The 21,574-nt window shown below is 61.8% G+C and overlaps 1 protein-coding gene across 1 annotated transcript; it reads left to right on the top strand.

The window, feature by feature from the left end:
* The first annotated feature begins 1,563 nt into the window (after positions 1 to 1,563).
* On the top strand, positions 1,564 to 17,207 carry EFHD2 (EF-hand domain family member D2). Its single transcript, XM_041767621.1, has 4 exons — positions 1,564 to 1,953; positions 13,417 to 13,564; positions 14,292 to 14,426; positions 15,575 to 17,207. The coding sequence occupies exons 1-4, from the start codon at positions 1,649 to 1,651 to the stop codon at positions 15,704 to 15,706; spliced, it is 720 nt and encodes a 239-aa protein (XP_041623555.1). The 5' UTR covers positions 1,564 to 1,648; the 3' UTR covers positions 15,707 to 17,207.
* The last annotated feature ends 4,367 nt before the right edge of the window (positions 17,208 to 21,574 follow it).

Genomic DNA, 21,574 nt, shown 5'->3' with positions numbered 1-21,574 from the left:
GCATTTCTCTCAATTTTGTCCTCTTCACATACCTTTTGAATTAATTCAGCAATACTCTCAAACTACGGCAAAGGGACAGATGCCAAGGAGGGGTCCCGTTTTATGCAAACCAGCCTGTGGCTGCCTGCTGCCTCTACCTTCTCAAGTGCTCTCTGCCTGCAGACCATGGGTCCTTAAGCCCCTGCATCCATCTTTTCTCTGCAACAACTGGTGAGAGCGGTTTCTGCACAGGGATCCTCAGCCTTGTCCTACCGTTGTAGGGAACCAGCACAAAGCACCGCCCTCCCTCTAGATTAGAGACTCTCAAACTTCAGTGAGCAGAACTCCCCGGGGTGCTTGTTAAAACGCGGCCTTCTGAGGCCCATGCGGAGAGCTGTCTGGATTGGGGCCTGGGAACCTGTATCATAGTCCCATCCACCTGCCACCGTGGTCCTGCTGCTGGAGGGCCCGGCTTTGCAGTTCTAGGGTGGGCACGCCGGACCCCAGAGACAGATCCCTCTCCCCGGGGGCCGGGCCCGAAACGGCAGCATCAAAAGCTCCCTGCCAGTCCCCCTAACGCAGAGTCCCCGGGGACGGCCGGGGCCCAGCCGCGATTCTGCGAAGTCATCCCGGTGACGGCGTGCGGGCCCGGGGGCGAGCAGCAGCCCCCTCCCGGCTGGGCCCCCCGCCCCCGCCCCGGGAACCGATCTCCCTCGCGCACGCTGGGCCCGCCCTTTCGCAAAGCCGCCGCAGCTGCACCGCAGTTAGGGCCTCGGGCGGGGGCCCCCGCGCACGCATCCACCTCCGTACCCTGCAACCCTCACTGAGAACGCGGGTGTTTAACCGCGAGTCGTCTCCATGGCAACCGACAGGGTGTCACAGACTCGGGATTACGACTCCGCGGCGCGGGGGGTATTCCAGAGGAGGGGTCGGGGGGCGGCGTCCCTCGGAGGGCCCGACCCGCACCCGAACTGAAGGGATGGGTCCCCCGCCTTCCCGCCGCGCTCCCGGGGCGCCAGCACGACCTCTGCGGCCCCGCGGCCACGGCGAGCCCCGAGGAGGGGGCTGAGGTCCGCGACGGGACGCGCGGGGGGGCGGGGCGGAGCGCGCGAGGGGGCGCACGGGGCGGGGCGCACGGGGGGGCGCACGGGGGCGGAGCGCACGGGGGGGCGCGCGGGGCGGGGCGCACAGGGGGGCGCACGGGGGGGCGCACGGGGGGCGCACGGGGGCGGGGCGCACGGGGCGGGGCGCGCGGGGGGCGAGGCGCGCGGGGGGCGGGGCGCACGGGGGGCGCGCAGGGGGCGGGGCGCACGGGGGGCGCACGGGGCGGGGCGCACGGGGGGGCGCAGCGCACGGGGGGGCGCGCGGGGCGGGGCGCACAGGGGGGCGCACGGGGGGGCGCACGGGGGGCGCACGGGGGCGGGGCGCACGGGGGGCGCACGGGGCGGGGCGCGCGGGGGGCGGGGCGCACGGGGGGCGCGCAGGGGGCGGGGCGGGGCGCGCGGGGCGGGGCGGGGCGGGGCGGGGCGCGCGCGGGGCCGAGGTCCCACCCCCGGGGGCGGCGCCGGGCGCCGGGAGTGTCAGGAAGAGGAAGAGCGCGGCCAGAGGCGGTGCGGGCGCGCGGCGAGCAGGGGCCGGGCCGGGCCGGGCGAGCGCCGCGCGGGCCACCATGGCCACGGACGAGCTGGCCAGCAAGCTGAGCCGGCGGCTGCAGCTGGAGGACGAGGGCGGCGCCGAGGCCCCGGAGCAGCCCGGGCTGAACGGGGCGGCGGCGGCGGCCGGGGCGCCCGACGAGGCGGCCGAGGCGCTGGGCAGCGCGGACGGGGAGCTGAGCGCCAAGCTGCTGCGGCGCGCCGACCTCAACCAGGGCATCGGCGAGCCCCAGTCGCCCAGCCGCCGCGTCTTCAACCCCTACACCGAGTTCAAGGAGTTCTCCAGGAAGCAGATCAAGGACATGGAGAAGATGTTCAAGCAGTGAGTGCCCGCCCACCCCGAGCCCCCGAGCCCCCGAGCCCCGGCGCCCCGGGAGGGGGTCCCGACCGCGCGTCCCCTTCCATTTCATCACGAGGCTCCAGGACCTCGTCCTTCCCCTCACCCCCGGGGGTGAGTCTGGCGACCCCCCCCCCCACCGCGAGACGCGGCCCGGCGCCCCCTACGCGCGCACCCGGTGTGGGGGACCGCGCGGCCCCCCGGGTCATCCCGAGCCCCCTCGAGCCCCCACTGCCACCATACACGTGAGGCCGAAGATTCTGCAGCTCTGGCCTAGGACCCCTGCCCCGGTGGTGAAGCTTCCCTCGCCTCCACCAGACGCCCACACAGCCTGAGATTTGGGGGCCCTGTGGCCTCTGCCCCTCCCTAGCTGCTGGAATTCCCCACCCCCACCCCAGCACCCTGGTCAAAAACATCCACACACACACACCCAGCGCCTCAGCAAAGGTTACCATTCCCTGCACCCCGGTTGTGCCCATTCTTCTCACTGGGGTCCTTTCCTCTGCTTATCTCAGGTTCCCCTTAACATAGGTTCTGGGCAAAGAACCCCCCCCCCCACCTGCTTCCCCCTGTTTGGCACCTGCTAGCAAACTGTGGCCAAAGGCCCTCCAGACCCTTCCACCCCTACCCCTATCCACGCTCCTAGCTAGGACCCCAATCCTTGACCCTCAGGTGGGGAGGGATGCCTCCATCCCTGCCCCCCCAACTCTGCAGGTATGTTACACCCATCCTCCCTTCAGGGCTGAGTCCCCTCCTCCTTCCACACACTGTTCCTCCCTCCTCTTGCCCTAACCTCCCCCCAGCAGCTTTACAGTCACTGCCCCTCCCCACAGTCCTTCCCCCCACTGTGTCCTGTTTCCTCCCACACGGGGTTCCCAACACCCCCTATCTAATTTGCCTGGTTGCTCTCACCCCTACCTTTTCCTCCATGTAATTACACACAATGTGCCTTAGCAGGTTGGACAGGCACCCCCAGGCCTGTGGCTCAGCCCTCCCCACCCACCTCCCCCAAAAACCTTAACATCTCTGTGAAGGGACTAAATGGTCTCCTTCTGGTCCATCCCTGAGTCCACGCAGCTGAGACTGAGATGCACAGCCACACTCTTCACAACCAAGGCTATGCGGGAGCCAGTGGGGGGTGGGGTGTAAAAGCTCTCGGCCTCCTTCCCTTTGGGACCCTCCCCACTTCTTGTTGCCTATCTCCATGCCCCTGGCCCCTGGAGGGGGAAAACCCCGGGGGTATGGTCCGGAGTAGAGAGGTGCTGACCCACCTTGGCTGAGGCAGGAGGACAGGGCAGGGTAACACTGTGTGCCCAAGCAGGAAGCCCAGGGAGGGGGTGTTTTGCAACCCCACAGCTTGAGAAAGCCTCTTTCCCACTTCTCATCGCTGCTGCTTCTGCCTTTGGCCACCACACAGGGGAAGAGGGTCTTGTTTCCCAGACCTGGATGGTGGGAACCCCGTACTTTCCCAAGGGTCAGTCTGGGGGGAAACTGAGCCCTTAACCCTCCTCTGGGCCTCTCTGTGAAAGTGCCTGGGTCCTGAGGACCCTGCCTTTTTGACTCCAGGGTCTTTGTTGGGAGTTCTAAAGTTTCTTTCCCCACCAAAGACTGTCAGCGTCAGGAGAGCAGGATTCCAGCCCAAATTGATGGAAAGCTTCTTGAGCCCAGGGCTAGGTATAGACAGCTTCACTGTCTGGAACTTCCTTGTAGAGCCTGCCCGCCCCATGCCCTCCCCCCAGAGTGGGGGAAGCAGTGCAGGGGTTCAAATGCATCTGTGATCCCTGCATTGATAGAGCTCCTTGATTCCACCCAGCATCCCCATGACGTAGAGCTGTTATCATCACCAGGGCACAGTTGGGCGGTCTGGGCACAGACAAATTAAGTAACTCGCCAAGACTAGAAAATGATGGAGCCAGGATCTCAAATCAGGTCTGTGACTCCAAAAGCCATGTTCCTCCCTCCTGGGTTTTGCATCACAGACATCTGCTTCCATGTGGGAAAACGTACCTCACCAACACCCCTTCCGTGTTCATGGCTGATTTTCCACCTTGCGGACCCGCCACTGGCCCATGTCTTTCTCCCAGAATCCCCCTTGTCTTGCGTTCCCACAGCATTCCAAAACCCCACCAAAAGAAAGAAAGAAAGAAAAAAAAAGACGTAGAGAGCTGTTTGGGAGAAGCCCTGCACCCCGAACAAGAAGGGACTTGGGAGGCTGCAGTTTGGTCAGAAGGGGCGCAGGACCAGAGGAATGGCCTGGAAGCTGCATTTGTGAGCAAACTCACTTTCTAAAGAGGCTGCTTTGGTGTTAGTTTGACAAGATGAAGTCCGGGGGGAGCTGAACCCCTTCTACCACCCCCTGCAGGCCCTCTCTTGGCCCTGCTGCTGCTTGCTGTGTTGGAAGGGGTGGGGGGCAGGAAGGGGCCAGGGAGCTGGACTTTTAGGGAAGGAAGTGCCGCCCGCCGGGGGCCCTGGCCAGGACAGAAAGCTGCAGGTTTTGTATTCAAGGAAACAAGGCTTCACTGTGCCAGCCGAGCCCAGCCCCGCCGAGTCCGGCCTGTGAACAGCCAACACACAGGCTGTCGGGACGACAAAACCCTTGTTCCGCTTCTGCTGTCCTGGGGGGGGGCCCCACCTCCCGGGTCCAAGCGCAGCCCTGCTGAGAGGACCCCCCCACCCCGGGTCTCCAGCTCCCCGGCCCTCCTCGGAGCAGAGTACAGGAGCTAGAGAGGTCACAGGGAACTGGGAGCTGGCCTTCCTGGGAAGGCAGGAGGTGGAGAGCCCCGTCTTCTGTCCCGGCTCTGTCGCCGAACGGCCTCATGTAAGAGGAGCAGGCTGTGTGCAGCAGCGACCTTATGTCTGCGGGCCCTGAACCCTTCTGGATGACAGACTGCCTTCTTCCAGGGTCTTCTGGCTCCTCTGGTTCCTCTGTTCAGTGTCTATCAGCAGATCCTTCCTGAGGAGGGAAGTAGGAGGAGAATCCAAGGGGATTGAGGGAAGCAAGACGGGCTGTCCACCATCACTGACCTCATGATCCAGCTGCGCAGGTTCCCGCCGGGAGGGACCTCCAGCCTTTCTCCCCATTTTACAGAAAAGGCAGCTGAGGGGCACCTGGATGGCTCTGTGGGTTAAGCATCTGCCTTCAGCTCGGGTTCTGATCTCCAGGTCCTGGGATCGAGCCCCAAGTAGGATTCCCTGATGGGCGGGGGCCTGCTTCTACCTCTGTCCCGGCTCCTATGCTCGCTCTCCCTCTCTCTCCCTCTGCCCCTCAAATAAATGGATGAAATCTGAAAAGAAAAGGCAGCCAAGACCCAGAAAGGTGTGGTGACTTGCTTAGGGTCACGGGGAAGTTCCCAGTAGCTAACCTGGAGCATCCTTGTCTCTGCACTGAGGCTGGTGGCCCCTGCCCCCCGGGCGGGGCTGGGAGGAGGTGACGCCTGTAGGGCTCTGGCAACATGCCCAGCACACGGAGGTCCTGCCTCCATGGAGCCTGGATTCTCAGGCCTCCCTCCCTCGGGGGGCCTCAGGCTAGCACCACTCACCCCTCTCCCCACCTCTCTCCATCCATCCATTCAGGGCTGCCTCTGGAACCTTCCAGCTAAAGCAGGAATGGTGTGACCCCACAGAGCCTCCAGGGGGCCCACATCTGGGCTGGCGGCAGCCTGTGTGGGGCTCTGTGGGGTTTTGGAAGCTGAGACCTGCCCTAGAGGTAGGCAGCCACGTAATTCTGAACCTGCCGTGGAATCTGAGGAAGATGCCCTAGTTCCCTGCTTGGCCAGCCTCGTCCCCAGATGTTCCATCTCATGACCCCTTGCGTCAGAGAGGCAGCCTTCCCTCTCCTTCTGGATGCCTGTGCCCTCCCCTCTTCTCCCTTCGCTCCGGCTCCCACAGGTCTCCTCAGACCCCGTCCCTCACAGCAGCCCCCCAGCATCCTCCCTGGAGGACGGTATGGCACGATAGCTAAGAGCAGGGCCTTCGGAGTCTGCAGCCCTGGGCTGGAATCCCAGCTGCAGGCCGGGGACAAGGCACTTGAGCTTTCTGGGCCTCGGTTCCTCCCCCTGAAGTAAGGAGAATAATAGCACCCGCCTCGCAGGGCCGTTGTGAAGTGTTTAACGGGTGCTTGGGACAGTTAAGTACCGTGAAGTTCCTGTCACCCGCCTCCCTGGGCCTGGCAGTGGTTGTCTGGGCTCACGTGGAGGGTGCTCCGCAAAAGCTACCGGCTGCCTCCACTTACCCCCTAGAGAGCTGCCGGGCGGGCGACAACCTCACACTTCAGGCCGGAGTGTTGGGGACCCAGCATGAGAACCCCCCGCTTTTCTCCTGCAGAATAGGCTCTCTTGATTGCCAGCTACATGTGGCTCTGATAAATAACCAAAATGGGGAAACGAATTCATTATCACTTAATTACGTGGAAGGCAGGTGGCAGGAGAAAGGAGAGAGCAAACAGCAGCTCTGGAGTGATTCAAAACTGGGACTCCAGTGCCCGTCTGCTGCGGCGCAGCTGGGCGACTCCGGGCGGGGTGCTCAGCTCTGCGGCCTCACCCCGGGCTGGAGACCCTGCCTGGGAAAGTTCTGAGGATTCAGTTTAAAGAGTAATGGGGCCCTTTGTAAAGAACCCACCATCGTGTCCGGCCTGTGGGCTTTTGGAAAACATAACATCTATCATTTCATCATTCATCCAGCACACATTAGGTGTCTGCTGTGCACAAGATCTAGAGACGCAAGGGAAGAATAAAGTTCTCACCCTCAGACTTAAAGTCTCATGAAGAGCAGTGGTGTAGAGGGGTCTCGGGGGGTAGAGACGATGGGCCTGTGGGCCTAGAGATGGAAGTTCCCATTTCTTTATGCCTACATGAGGCCCCAGCGCTCTCACGAGGGATGCCCGAGGGTGCACTCTCCGCAGCCAGGCCCCTGCCCCTACGCCCTCTCTTCGTTACGTGGAGCCACCAGGTCCGGTTGCCCACAGCAGCACAGTGAGGTGGGTTAACGTTGTCCCCATTTGTCAGATGAAGACACTGAGGCTTAAGGAGGTTGAGTCATGTACCCAAGGTTAAGAAGTGGCAGGGGCAGGAACAAAAGCAGGTCTGCCTGCAGGGAGCTCCCTCCAGAGGCCAAGGGGGCTGTGTTTACGGACGGGGCGGGGCAGGGGGCGCTCTCAGAGCCTCAGGAGGGGAAGCCCTCTGGGGAGGAGGTATAGAGGTTGGGTCCTTCCACCTGCAGCTGCCAGGAGCCTGGCCTGGGGAGGGAGGATTGCCCGTACTTGTACTCGCTACTCACCCTCTGCTCTTCCTACTTCTCTTCTGATTCTGAGTCACCTTCCCCCCCCCCCCACCCCCCCGCCCGAGCAACTTTTGGTTCCCCTTTGGCCTGCACCTTCCTGACCGACTTCTCCTCCCATAGTCCAGAGGCTCTGGGAGACCAGGCCCTGCCGCCTCAGGGGAGGCCCATTTGCAAGGCCAGCCCTGGCGGGTGGAGGAGGAGGAGGTTGTGGAGGAGGAGGAGGAGGAGGAGGAGGCCATGTGGACAGTCCCCCCTCCCTCCAGCAGCTAGTTCCCTCTGACTGCTGAGCAGCCTTCGTCTTGGCTGACTTCCGCTTTTCAAGGACTGCAGAGAAGCAAGTGTCCTGTGCCAGAAGGGTGCAGCTCGAGGGGAGCCAGGCCTGGGGTTCCTGAGCCTCATGGAGAGCCTCACGTGACGGGGACAGGCGCTGGCCCCTACCCCATCCTGGGCACTTTGTCTCTTATTTAATCCTTTTATGGCATCCTGTGAGCTCCTCACCCCTCCTGTCACAGATGAGAACGCTGGGTCTCAGAGCAGTTCCGGCCTCTGTCCAGCGTCACACAGCTAGGAAGGGGGGACGGGGGGGGGGGGACAGCATTTGAACTTGGGTCTGCCTGCCTCCAAGTCCCATGGTCCCAGGGGACCCAAATAGGGCAGCATCGGCTTCTTAGAAGTGCAGCTCCACCCCCAGGGTCTCCTGGATCGGAATCTGATTTACTTTAACACTCCAGCCTAAGAAGCACTAGGCCCCCACAGCCGTCTCCGGCCGCTTGCCTGCGGTGTTCCTTCGGGGAAGGCAGGTTACTTAAGTCTGGGCAGTGAGAGGAAGATTCGGTTGAATAATGAACCCGAGGTTGGATCAGACACTCAGTGAATGTTCTCTGCAATCACTGTTGTAACAATAAATATTACTAAGGGCAGGCAGGAAGGAGGCAGTGCAGGGAGAGCTGGCCGGGCACCCGCCGCTGACACTACGAGCCCAGGGAGATGCCCTCCTGGGCTGGTCGAACCCGAGATAGGAGGTCCCAAGCCCTGACAGTGCCCAGCAGATTGCCGTCGGCCTGGGGGGCTCCCCCTTGATCCTTAGACTTACTGAAAAGCTGTGGGAAAGCCGCGAGCCACACGTGTGCACACACACACACACACCCGTGCACCCTCTTCTGGGCTGACATGGCCACGGATCCAGTGTCGGATTCTGCAGATAGGACTGGAGGAAGTGGTGAGAGGCTGGGCTTTCCCCGCATGAGTCAAGCAGCCTGGGGGTGGGGGCGTGCAGGACCCGATGAGCAGTTGTCAGAGCATGGGGGTGGCCACCCGCCCAGGGGGACGGGCAGGGCCAAGCTGGCTGTCACAGCAAGCAAGGCCAGAATTTCTCTGCAGTCCAGAACTTTCCTGCCCCAAGGGACCTGCCTTGCCTTCTTGTTTCATAGGACAGAGAATGCAGAGGCCTGGGAGCCACCGGGGGAGACAGGGCGCAGGAGGACCAGCTCTGTGAATGCCAAAACCAAAGCCAGGAGGGCCTGGGGGATCCTTGGTCCATAAACACCACCCTCTCCCGCTGCTTATCCTCCTGGGGACTCCCATGGCCAGAGGGGACCCCTGCAAAGACCTGGGACAGGAAGCAGAAGGGACAGAGTTGGGGTCCGCTGTGCTCTCACCTCGTCCCTGTGCAGCGGCTGTGCTAACTCCACACGCTGCCACCGGCCTCCACAGCACAGCTGACGGGTGGCGAGGCTCGTGCACGAGGAACAACCCTGTACTAGACAGTTCCAGAGCCAACACACATGGGCTGCCTTAAGCGAAGCAGTGAGCTTCCTGTGCTCAGAGGTATTCAACACACAATCAGGGGAGCTGCATTAGGGATGTGACCTTCACGAATATCCATGCCCCCCTCCCCCCGACCTGAGAATCTCTAGTACAGCGTGCGTGGGCCTCAGGACGTAGCTCAGTAGCTGACAGCATGTGTGCTGCATGAGACCTGGGTTCGGATCCCAGCTGTGGCCTTGGCCAAGTCACCTCCTCCCTGAGCCACCTCCATCGCCTCATCTGTGACGGGGATATTTGTGCCCGCTCCGCAGGGTTCTTGTGGGGCTCTGATGCGGGACACTTGGCGTAGTGCCTGGTGCATAATAAGCGCTCAGTGGAGAGTAGCCACGAAGGATAATATTGTTATGAAACAGGGCGTTGATCCTGCAGGCTGTAGGAGCTGCCCCGGCCACCACTGCCCCGGCCAACACCCCGACACCCCGACGCCTGGTTATCAGAACCAAGGGGAGGAGGTGCGGCCAGCTGGGTGGCCCTCCTCGGCCCAAAGGGGCAAAGTCCGCCTGGGTGGCGGCCGCTTCACTCTCGGGGCACATGGGCCGGATTTGGCCACCAGCATCCGGGGCGGCAGCTGCCGAGCCCTGCCCATAGTCGAGAACTATTCGGGGGGAGGGGGAGGCGTGAGGAATGTGGGCGCGGTGCCAGGTGCAGCAGCCTCCCTCCAGCACCAGAGAAAAGTGCTGAGCTTCCAGCCCGTGAGCTTTGTTGCCCTTCGTGCCCAGTGGAATTGGCCCTCCCAGGCAGGCCCCAGGCCGGGCTCCCAACCCAGCGTCCCCCAGCCCCGCGAGCTTGGGAATGCAGGACCCTCCACGGGACCAGGAGGAAGAAGGAAGCAGACAGGCAGGAAGAAGGAGCATCTCCAGCTTCTTGGGCTGTGTGACCCGAGGCTGGTTGCCACCGCCTCTGGGCCCCGTTTTCACCCACATAACAAAGCAGGTGGACGAGCTGCGTGGACAGATCTTGTGCGCGGATCTTAGTTCCAGCTCAGGGAGAGAGCCGATGGATGAGAGGGTCTCCCAGCCGAGGCATCTCCTGTGTTGCCAGTCATCCACCTGCTGGTGGCACGGTCACAGGCCCGCCCCACGCGCACACACCTTGTCACTTCCTTCCCGTGAGAGGAGGAACAGTAATCCAGGGCTGAGGCTCCTCTCCCTCTGCCCAGCAAGAGAGCGGAAGGCTCTGTCCTGCTGTCTTTCCACCTCCCCGCGTGGCGGAGTCTCTGAATCAGGCCTAGTGGGGGAAGCAGAGGGAGCCTCGGAGGAGGGGGAGATGCTGGGGGCAGCCCTGGATCATCTTGCCCACCCCCTGCCTCCAGACCAGGCTACAGCAGGCATTTCCTCGCAGCCGTGCACCATCAGGCCTGGCACCCGAGGGCGAAGCCCTTGTATCTTTTACCATTATCATTCTCTTCAGCACTGTTTTTACGTTATATGCACAACGGACTTAGTGTCTGGCCCACAGAAAGTTCTCAGTGGTCACTATTATCATGAAATTAGTAGGCTTTAAGCGCCTGTTGTGTACTGGGCATTTTATGTTCATCATCTCATTTAATCTCTAATCCTAAAGGTAGATAGTGATGAGAATGCTTCTATTTATTATCACTGGTGATGGGGTGTGGGGGGTGTTATTGCCGTGGGCCAGGCTCTGTGCTAGGGACCTACGTGGCTTGTCTCTTAATCTTTGCTTCCGCCCCAGGTGGGTCCTTTGATGAGCATGATGTAAATGGGGAAGCTGGGGCTCTTGGGGTCAGGTGACTTGACCAGGGTCAGCCAGCCAAGTGGCAGATCTGGAGTTTGGACCCCAGCCAGTCGCAGCAGAGTTGATGTGAGCGCAGAACCTTCAAGGTCATCTTCAGTCACATCCACGCCGGGCACCTGGCTGATCCAGTGGCCCCCAAGCCCAGGGCACGTAGTAGATGGCTGCTCCTCAGGAGCCTTCTGGGAACAGGGCCTCCCCCACCCCGCTAGTGTCTCCTCCTTTGAGGGACCCACTCCCACCCCAGCACCTGGCCCCTTCCTGACCTCTGTTGCCTCCCCTTGGCAGTTGATCTGCTGGCACTGGGACCAGCCCCTGCATTGCCCCCCTGGGGGCCAGAGCCCGCCCGGGAGAGAGCCCAGACCCAATAATTGATTGACCTGTGATTGATGCAGGCAGCGGTTCAAGCCGCGGATAAAGCTGCAGCCCAGCCGGGCCTGGCAGCCGCCAGAGACCAACAAATAGAGAGCCAAGGTCTCTGTCCAAGTTCGGAGATCTGAGCCACCCCCAGCTGCGGGGGAAACCCACAGGCGCGGGCAGTAAAGGAAGCTGGGGCTCGGGAGAGGCAGGTGGGGCAGAGAGCAGTGTGGGAAGCACAGGGGTGGGGTGTGAGTCCGTGGCCAGCCGGCCCCCAGGCCAGCGCCCTCACCCCTACAGCGAGGTCACATGGGGAAATAATCCCGACCTCCCAGGATTGCCGAGCACAGAGGTCGTGAAGGAAAAATGCCTGGCACATAGTAGGCGCTTCGTAAAGGAGACTGGGCTCATTATAGCGATCGTCAAGCTGCAAGTTCTGGGGTCCCCCCACCCCAGTGCTGGGCACTGTGCTCCGTGCATGCCGTGGAGAAGCTCAGCCCGCCCCCACGGTGCCCCGGCCTGAGAGTCCCCATCACACTCTGCTGGGGGCTCGGGTGGCAGGGGTTGTGGGGACCCAGGCAGTCTGCTCCGCCCCGCTTGGCCCAGGAACGCTTGGCGCCCTCACCAGGACGGCTCCGGGACCGGTCCCTAGGGGCCACGCCAGCCAGCCCCTTCCCAGAGGCGACGCAGAAGGAGGGGCCTCTGCTGTGCGGCCCACAGGGCCCCCCCAGCCCAAAGCAGAGCCTGGAGCGGGTGTAGACCTGCCTGACCCTCCGAGGCCTGCAGTCGTCTACACAAGCGCTCACGTTGGTTCCCACCGTAGCTCCGGCACCGCCTGACGAGGGGACCTGTGGCCCATCTGCCCCGCTCTGCACCCCTCCAACCCCATGCGGGAAAAGGCTTCAGGACCCTGTGTTCCCTGCAGGGTTCCCAGAACCCCTTGTGCGTCACTTCCAACCACGGACTCGTCTGTGAACTATTTATACCCCTCGCACCAACACGCGGCGCGGTGCTCCCGGGCAGGCATCCTTCTGCGGGCAGCCCCGGGACACCTGGACGCGGCTGGGCGCAGATGGGCAGGTTTAGGAGCTGGGCTCCCACCCCCTTCCTTTCCTGCCCGTGACCTTGGGCAGGTCACTGAACCCCTCTGAGCCTCCACTATATAATAAGGTTCTTACGGGGACTGGGTACAGTGAAGTGGGTAAAGATCCCGTTACAAAGGCAGATCTCAAAAGGTGGCTTCTGTGAGGTGCTCAAGGCCGTGCGGGGCTTATAACTAGAGGGGGGCAGGGAAGTGGGGGGCCGCGAGGAGGGCGCAGAAACGGGACGTGTGTTTACGCAGGGGCTCCAAGACCGGGACGTCGGTTTCTGCAGCTCGGGCCCCTCTGTGTCACTCTCACGCAGGCAGCTTGAGGCCTGGAGTGACCCAGGCTTCTTAGGCCCCTGAAAAGCCCCCTTTTAGCCCTGAGGCCGCTCCTCCCACCGCCCACGGGGAGGCGGTCAGGGCAGGTGCTCGGTGAGCCTGATAAGAGCCCACATCCGTCATGCTGACAGGCCCGGCTGGGGGGGTGGGGGACTGGGCCCCGAGGCTGTCTCCTACCCAGGCTCTGACCACAAGGAGGCCAACCGGGAGGCGCATTTAGACACGTGCTGTCCCCGTATCTGCTGGGGACAGAGAGACCTGCAACATGCAGACACACTTTTATCACCGAATCACTGTCCCAGCCCCGTCCAGTGCAAGCCAGTCCCTGAAGTGACCCCAGGCCTTCTGGAAGTGGACCTCCCTCCTCTGACCTCCTTTCTGTGGCCCTGCCCTGCGACACGTACTACCCTCTGCTTTCTGGGTGGAGACAGGAGTGGGGGAGAGATGCCAGGCGGGCCCTGGAGAGGACATCGTCAGAGCCTGTCCCTCCAACCCCCATACCCGACCCCGTACCCCTGTGGTATCGTGAATTAGTTCTCCCTGCTAGTTCCCAGCCCATTTAGTACAGGGAGGCTGTGGCTTCAGCTTCCTTACGCCTCTTGCTTGCCCAAAGGTTAGCATGTAAGAGGCTGCAGGCCAGGTGGGGAGTTCCTCGTCATCAGAGGTAACCAAGCAGTAACTACACCCCAGGACTTCACCTAGACAGAGGTCCCTTCCAGGGTGACGGGCTCCTCGCCGTCCAGCCTAGGGCGCTCTGGCAGGTCAGGTGTGAGGCGGCGGGTTGTCCTTAGCCTCTGCCTTTGCTGCCACAGGTACGACGCCGGCCGGGATGGCTTCATCGACCTGATGGAGCTGAAGCTGATGATGGAGAAGCTCGGAGCCCCGCAGACCCACCTGGGCCTGAAAAACATGATCAAGGAGGTGGATGAGGATTTCGACAGCAAGCTCAGCTTCCGGGAGGTGAGCCTGCTCCCTGTGGGGGGACGGGGGGCATCTGTTCCTGCACATGGTCAGCACCTGAGTGACTTGTGGACCCCTGACCCTGGAGGGCTCCACGGGGCGTGAAGTGTAGAGGGGAGACGCCCAGAGAGTGAAATGCTGAGACTCAGAGGAGAAGAGGGGACAGGTGGAGGGAGCGACGGGCACTGCGTTCGAGAGAGGCCAGGCTCTGCGCTGGGTGGCTTCACCCTCTGCGGCTCGGTCTCTGGACTCCCAGGGACAGGAGCTGTGAGCAAGCCTGTTCTGTGCAGGAGGAAATGGGGGCTCAGCCGGATAACGGGACTGGACCCCAGGCAGCCTAGGGCGAATGACAGGGGTGTCCTCCCTGGAAGAAGGAGCAAGACGCACAGAGGGGACAGGGCAGGAGAAAGGCGCTGGGGAGGACGAGTCCAGGAGGGTGCAAGGTGATGCTCTGGAGTTGGGACAGACCCTTCGTCCGCTACTCTCTGCTGCTGAGATCTGGGGCGGGGTTTTCCCTTGTCTCTGCGTCCTCCTCATTCTGTAAAGTGGGCACAATCCTGTACCTGTAGGACTCGGTGGGGAGGGTGCTCCTCGCTCCTGCCTGCGGGAGCCCCTGGGAGAGCAGGAGGTGGGTCGCCTTGTCTCCCGCTGTACGGATGGGCCACCCGAGGCCCCGAGCCCTGACCTCTGGCTCCTTCCTGACAACGTGCTTCTCTCCCTGCCGCAGTTCCTCCTGATTTTCCGCAAGGCGGCAGCTGGGGAGCTGCAGGAGGACAGCGGGCTGCACGTGCTCGCCCGGCTCTCCGAGATCGATGTCTCCACCGAGGGCGTCAAGGGGGCCAAGAGCTTCTTTGAGGCCAAGGTGAGGAGCCGGAGGGTGGGGGGGTGCCTTGACCCCGCCTCAAGGACGCGGGTTAGCTCAAGGGTCCGTGCTCCCTGCTGAGACTGGAGACTGGGGCACTGATGCCAGGGTGGGCTGGGCTCACGGCGGCGCTGCTGGCTTCTGTCCCCTTCCATCAGGGCTGTGATCCCTTCCAGCCTCCCCACCCCGCCCCCGGCCCCGGGGTGCGTGCAGGGTGTGTAGCGTGAAGAGCAGACACGGACCACTCGTGCCGCCCTGGGGCACCCAGAACCACGACCCCCAGAGGGCCGGTCCTTGAAGGGCAGCCCACAGGATGGCGGAGCAGGCCCAGAAGCATGGTCGGTGCTACTCCCGGGCCTCGCAGGGACCCCGGCACCGCCAGCCCCAGCCTGCAGGACGTGTGGCCCCCAGAGGCGCCCACCCGCATGGGCATCCTGCTCCTGGTGCAGCACAGCTCAGGGCAGCTCCTGGGTTCTGACCTCCCGGGGCACCTGCTTTTCCCTGTTTCTCCCTCTGCCCGTGTTGGCCGGGAACAGTCCTTCTGAAGGCCGCCCCCGCCCCCCAGCCTCAGCTTCTGGGGTTGATGGGATGTGCCCGAGCTTATCAGTGGGACCTTGTTTGCAGCTGGGCGTCCCAGAACAGGAAACGGGATAAGAATGGCAACATGAGGGGCCACCCGGGTGGCTCAGTCTGTTAAGCATCTGCCTTGGGCTCAGGTCATGACCTCAGGGTCCTGGGATCGAGCCCTGCGTCCGGCTCCCAGCTCAGCGGGAAGCCTGCTGCTTCCTCTCCTCCCTCTGCTGCTCCCCCAACTCGTGCTCTCCAATCCCCTCCAATAAATAAATTTTTCTTAAAAAAAGAGCAACATCAAAGCTCCCACAGGGGACTCACTCTAGGCAGCAGCTACCGAATGCACGTTCCAGCTTGCAGTCCACGCAGCGAATCCACGAGTCTGTTACTGAGCCGCAGCCCTGAGCAGAAAACTGAGGCTCAGAGAGGCCAGTGAAGCACTTGGGCCGGGGCCAGAGCTAGTGAGAGGCGAGAGCGGTGCAGGGGCCGGCAGGCGGAGGGCCGCAGGGTGGGCCGGAGAGCCCGGAGGAGGCGCAGACCCCTCCCTGACCGCCCCCCGCGCCCCTGCCCCACTGCAGGTGCAGGCCATCAACGTGTCCAGCCGCTTCGAGGAGGAGATCAAGGCGGAGCAGGAGGAGAGGAAGAAGCAGGCGGAGGAGATGAAGCAGCGGAAGGCAGCCTTCAAGGAGCTGCAGTCCACGTTCAAGTAGCAAGGGGCTGCGGCCTGACCCCCGGCCCCGCCCGGCCCCCCACCCCGGCGCCCAGCCAGCAGGGGCGGGCAGACTGGAGGCCAAGCCTGATCCTGGGCTCTGTCGAAGGGACCGTACTGAAAACCTACAAAGTCTGTGAACGGAGCCAGCTGAGGGGTGCCCCAGGCGGCCCGGCCCCTGCTCCCCCCGCCGTTCCCGAGGCCGGGCGCCAGCGCGGGCTCCTTGCCGGCCCTCCCCCGCCATCCCTGCGTGTCTCTCGCCCCCCGGCCGCCCCTCTGCCTGCCCAGCTCCTGGCCCTGGGGCCCCCCCAACCCTGGGGTGCCCGCCCTCCATACACTCCCTTCCTCCCCGCCCACAGGCCACCTGTCCTGGGGCCCCCCAGCCACTTCCAAGACTGGGGGAGGGCGGACAGCGAGAACTGGGGGGGCTCCAGCTCTGCAGCAGAGCGGGACCTAAGGGGCTCATCAGAGGCACTGGGGGCTCCCCACCCCACCTGTTCTCTCCAGCCCTCCCTCCTCCCGCTTGCGGGGGTGGGGGGTGCGGTGGGGGCAGCACGCTTCTCTTTTGGCAAAGGGACCCAGGACGCTCACGTGGGGACCCCAGCCAGGCAGGGTGGGGGGCAGCTGTGCCAATCTACCTCACGGGCCCCCGCTCTGCCGGCCATGCCAGGGATCGTGGGAGGGAAGGCCGCTCTGTGGTCGCCCCGGGGGTCCGGGGAGAGCAGGGTGGGGATGAGGGATTGGCCCCTTCGCAGGGAAGGAACCAGCGCCCGGCTCCGATCCCCGGGACGCGTCCAAGAAGTGCTTTAAGTGGTTTGCGCGGACCGAGCGGTGGGGACAGGGGCCTCGCTCGGCCCCTTCGCGCCATCCTTCCCTGAGTGACGTGCGCCGCCTCATCAGCAGCAATGGGACGTGTCCCGTCCCCCCACCCGCTGAGGAAGCATGGGGACCCCAGCCCTCCCTGTGCCCCTCCCGAGACGGGCTGCGGCCCAGCCTGCGCCACCAGCCTGGTCCCACGCAGCTCCCAGTGTGCTCACCCACGTGTGCGCGTGTCCGTGCGTGTGTGCGTGTCCGTGTCCGTTGCCGTGTCGTGAAACTGTGCCCGTCACCCCGTCCAAACAAGTGAATGGCCGTCGAGGCCGCGGTTATGCAACTTCCGATGTGTGTCATGACAATGTCACTGCTTTTTAAACTTGATAACTCTTTATTTTAGTAAAATACCCCCAGAGTCCACAAAACTGTTGGATTTGCAGAGGTTTTATTTTTTTGGCCTTAGAACCTGCGGAAATTAGGAGGTACTGACCCCAGTGCGGCAGCCTTGGCCCGGGATTGCGTTTGCCTTAGCGGATATGTTTATACAGATGAATATAAAAAGTTCTTTTTCTTTGGCTTATTGCTCTTTTTTTTTTTCCCCTCCTCCCTTCTCACCTTCCCCCAAAGAAAGCTACTTCTTCATTTGGTGGTACAATTATTTTTTTTAACTAAAATAAGATAAAATTCTATATTCTTATGTGTGTGCGGTTCTTGTTGGTCGGTGGAGGGGGTGGAGAGGGCCTGGGAGAGGGAGGAAGGGGACCGTGTCACCTGGTCCTGGGGCAACACTTGCTCAGGTGGCTCCCGGGCCCTGTCAGAGGCCCCCCGCCCCCCAGGAGACCCTTCCTAGTGGGGGAGGTTGAGTGTGATGCCACCTCCTATCAGCAGGGTTTACTCTAAGTGCTGTACAGATACTTAGGAAATCCTCACGACCAGCCCATGAGAGGTGCTGATTCATCTCCCAGGGAGTCTCCCAAGGCACACAGGCTGCGTGGAGGGGGAGACCGGGCCAGGTCGGGGGACAGGATGCAGGTCCTGCCCCCTTGCCCGCACAGCCACCCCACCAGGCAAGCTCAGAGGAAGGTGTGCACGGGGAGTGACACCTGGAAGTTAATCCTGGAACCTGTGCTGGTTCCAGATGGATGCACCCTAGAGCCCCCCCAGGTCCTCCCCGGAGCGGAGACACACACAAGCAAGACAGGCTGGGAGGGCAGCGTGATGAGACCTGGGTGCTCCCCGTGTGGCATGGGAGCCTCATCTGTAGGCTCCTATTGGGTCTCGGTCTCCCCGTCTGTCCAATGCGGGGGTGGACTAGGGTCTCTCGGGTCAGCAGAGCCCCGCAGTCCCCAGGTAGAGGTGCCACCTGAGTTCAGGTGAGGGAGTGTGGGCTTGGGCTGGGCATCGCTGCCCCCAGGTGGCTGTCGCTGGCACTGCAGCGGCCCCTGGCTCCCTCCCAGGCCCTGCGAGGGGACAGCGGGGGCCCCGGGAGCCTGTGTGCTGGGGAACGCCACCCCCACGTGCCACCCACTGCCTAAGATGCCACCACCATTAACACAGCCTGTTAGGCTAAGCGTTGCCCTTCGGTGCTCCTTCCCCAAGGGAAAACTATGAGAACCCCCGACGTCCTAGCTCAGCGGGTCTCAGAACAAAGGGACCGAGGACACCGACTGGGAAGGATTAAATTCAAGCTCTAGGGACACCCGCGTGGCTCAGCGGTGGAGCGTCTGCCTTTGGCTCCGGGCGTGATCCCAGGGTCCTGGGATCGAGTCCTGCATCATGCTCCCCGCAGGGACCCTGCTTCTCCCTCAGCCTGTGTCTCCGCCTCGCTTGCTCTGTCTCATGAATAAATAATTTTTTTTAGATTTTATTTATTTATTCATGAGAGACACACAGAGAGAGGCAGAGACACAGGAGAGGGAGAAGCAGGCTCCATGCAGGGAGCCCAATGTGGGACTCGATCCCAGGTCTCCAGGATCACGCCCTGGGCCGAAGGTGGCGCTAAACCACTGAGCCACCCCGGACTGCCCTAAAATCTTTTTTAAATAAAAGAATTAAAAATAAAATAAATTCAAGCTCTAGAGCCCCGCCTTCCCGCTTCCCCACGCCGGGACCCTCCACCACATCAGCAGGTCTCAGCTGGGAGGGGCCCCTCAGCCCCAGCCTGCCCAGGACCCCCACTCCCCGGCAGAGGGACCAGGCTGAGGAATGAAGAGGCCCCGAGGGACTCAGGACCCAAGACTGGGAAAGGGACATGGTTCCTTGATCCCCTCCCACGTCCCATCCTCTCAGCCCCCATTACTGACACCCATCAGCGAGCCTCCAGGCCCCTTCTGAACCCCCAGCACCAGTACTTCCATCTGGTCCTAAGGAGAAGCACCACCAACACCCCCCCCCGCTGGCCACTTGGTGGCCCTCACCCCAGAGCACCTGCCACCTGGGAGTCCTGTCCCAGCCACTGGAAAATATGGTCCCAATCAGTGGCACCTGCCCCGTTTCTCAGGCTATCACCACCGTCTCACTCCCAACCTTGACGCTGCTCCTCCCCAGGGCCCCCCTCCACCCCCTCTGCCAAGTCACCCTGGATTATTTTTCCGGGAAGTCTGGCCCTGAGTGTCCGAGGGACCTCGCAGCCCAGGCCCTGGGAGGCCCCACTCCAGACCCTGGAAAGCACAGAGTTGAAGGCGATGAGAATGGGGATCCCAGCGTTCTCAACACCCTCAAGTCCTCAAATTTGTTGTGGACGTGGAATCCGTAGGAAAGGAATCCTCTCTCAACCTGCACGCCACTGAGCCCCCCGCCCGGAGGAACGAGCCTCTTCTCGTCCAGGGCTCCCAGCCCAGGGCCCGGAACACTCGGGGGAACACCTGCTGCCCCCCCAGCAGGGAGCTCCAGCGGTGCTGAGCAGGGTCTAACCTCTGCAGCTGCAGCCCAAGCACAGGGTCTGTGCACGGCAGGTGCTCAGCGAATGCGGAAGGGAGGGAGGGATGGTGGGCCGGCTGCTAGCTCCACGATGTGTCAGCACCTCACAGACCGCGCAAGCAAAATAGTCAAGTCTTTAATCAAGTTAATCCAAGGAGCCCCTGGGTGGCTCAGTGGTTGAGCATCTGCCTTTGGCTCAAGTCGTGACCAAGGGGTCCCGGGATCGAGTCCTGCGTTGGGCTCCCTGCAGGGAGCCTGCTTCTCCCTTTGCCTGTGTCTCTCATGAATAAATAAATAAAATGCTTAAAAAAAAAAAAGAAAAAAGAAGTTAATCCAGGAAATCCACGCCACAAGGCTCCCCTCTGCAGATATCGACAACCTCCACTCCCACCCCATGGCGGCGTCTTTAGCTTTGGTTACCAGCACCAGAAAATCAGGTCAGCCACCCACGTGTCACGGCCATAACTTAGGCAGTTTGGACCACCGGAGTCACGGCGTCCGCTGCCTCAGCACCCAGCCAGCAGGGGCTGGCACTAGCCACACACACACCCAGAGGGAGCGCCCGCCTCGGCCCAGTTGCTCCCAGTGAGAACGCAGTTTTGTCCCTGGCTACCCCTGGGCACAGCTAGAGACGCCTCCAGGGCCCAGAGAAGGCTCCTATGAGCCACAGAACATTCCCCAAAGTCTCGCTCTGTCACTCAGTGTCACAGAACCTGACAGAGGATGGGCCACAGCCAGGGCTGATGGGTCCATCCACACCGCAGCCACAGTGCTGGAGCCCATGAGACCTTTAGGGCCTGCAAGAATCTTTTGTTTCTTATAAAATCAGCAGGGAAAGAATGAATACAATCCAGGCTTATATTACGTGATACCAGCTTAGATTATATTAGCCTTTATACCTATGTAGTCCTAATACAGGCTTTTAAATTTTTTTTAATTTAAATTAAAAATAAATTTAAAATTTTAAAAGCCCACAAAGGCCAAAGGGCCCAGTGACGTCCGGACTCCAGCTTTGTCGTAAGAACCGGACAACAGGAAAGAATAGCAGCTCCCTTACGTAGAGCTTGGCGTATGCCAGGCACTCCCTGCAATTAGCTGCAGACGGCATTTTTTAAAAAAGATTTTATTTATTTATTCATGAGAGACACAGAGAGAGGCAGAGTGAGAGAGAGAGAATGAGAGAGAGAGAGAGAGGCAGAGGGAGAAGCAGGCTCCATGCAGGGAGCCCGACGTGGGACTCGATCCTGGGTCTCCAGGATCAGGCCCTGGGCTGAAGGCGGCACTAAACCCCTGAGCCACCCGGGCTGCCCCACCCCCCCACTTTTTTTTTTTTTTTTTTTGCCCTCATTTTATCGATGAAGGCACAGAAGCACAGAGAAGTTGAGTCATTAACACAAGGTCACACAGCCAGGAAGCGATGGCCCTGGGTTTTCCCTCCTTCAAGAGTGTGGCCCAAGAGTGGGCAAACCACACAACTTCCCGTCTTCAGCATGTGAGGCCGATTAGGGTGACCTCGGTTCTCTCCACGTGCCATTGCTGGTACTGCCTCGCATCCAAGGCCCCCCGGTATAGGCCTTGAAAAGAGGAAGCGCCCCTAAAGCGGATGCTGTCTACGCCTCCAGAGCAGCTGGCTACTTCCCTCCAAAAAAGGGTCGGTTTCTCTGTGAACATTCCAAAAAAGAGAAAAGAAAAAAAAAACAATGACCTTTTCCCTTGGAACCTCACCGCTCCTGGGCCTGAGTGTCTGTGGCCATTTCTGTGTCTGGGCACATGTTTGAACGTGGGGCATGTGGCTCTGCAGGTGGCCCTGTGCTTTATCCATATGAGATGGGTGCGTGCGTGTCTGTGGATGCGGAGGGGCGTGTGTGCGTGCGTGTCTGTCTGTCCCTGCGTGCTGGCGTAGCTACGCGCCCGTGACTGAGATGGGCGCCGGGAGGTTGCTGTATCTCTGAGTGCAAACCGGCGAGTTCCCACACGTAGATGCCCAGTGCGTCATTTCCCCCAGGTTGCTCAAGGGAAACTGAGGCCCAAGAGCTTGCTCAAGATGCAGGACCATCCAGCAAGCCGCTAACGGAGCCTCGTCTCCTGCTGTCCGGGCCCTGCAGCTCCCAAGGTCCACCACGAAGTCTGCATTTCT

Source organism: Vulpes lagopus, chromosome 8 (genome assembly GCF_018345385.1).
Source record: "Vulpes lagopus strain Blue_001 chromosome 8, ASM1834538v1, whole genome shotgun sequence".
Lineage (NCBI taxonomy): Eukaryota > Metazoa > Chordata > Mammalia > Carnivora > Canidae > Vulpes > Vulpes lagopus.
Note: the sequence above shows the minus strand (reverse complement) of the source record. Positions and strands in the feature narration are given on the sequence as shown.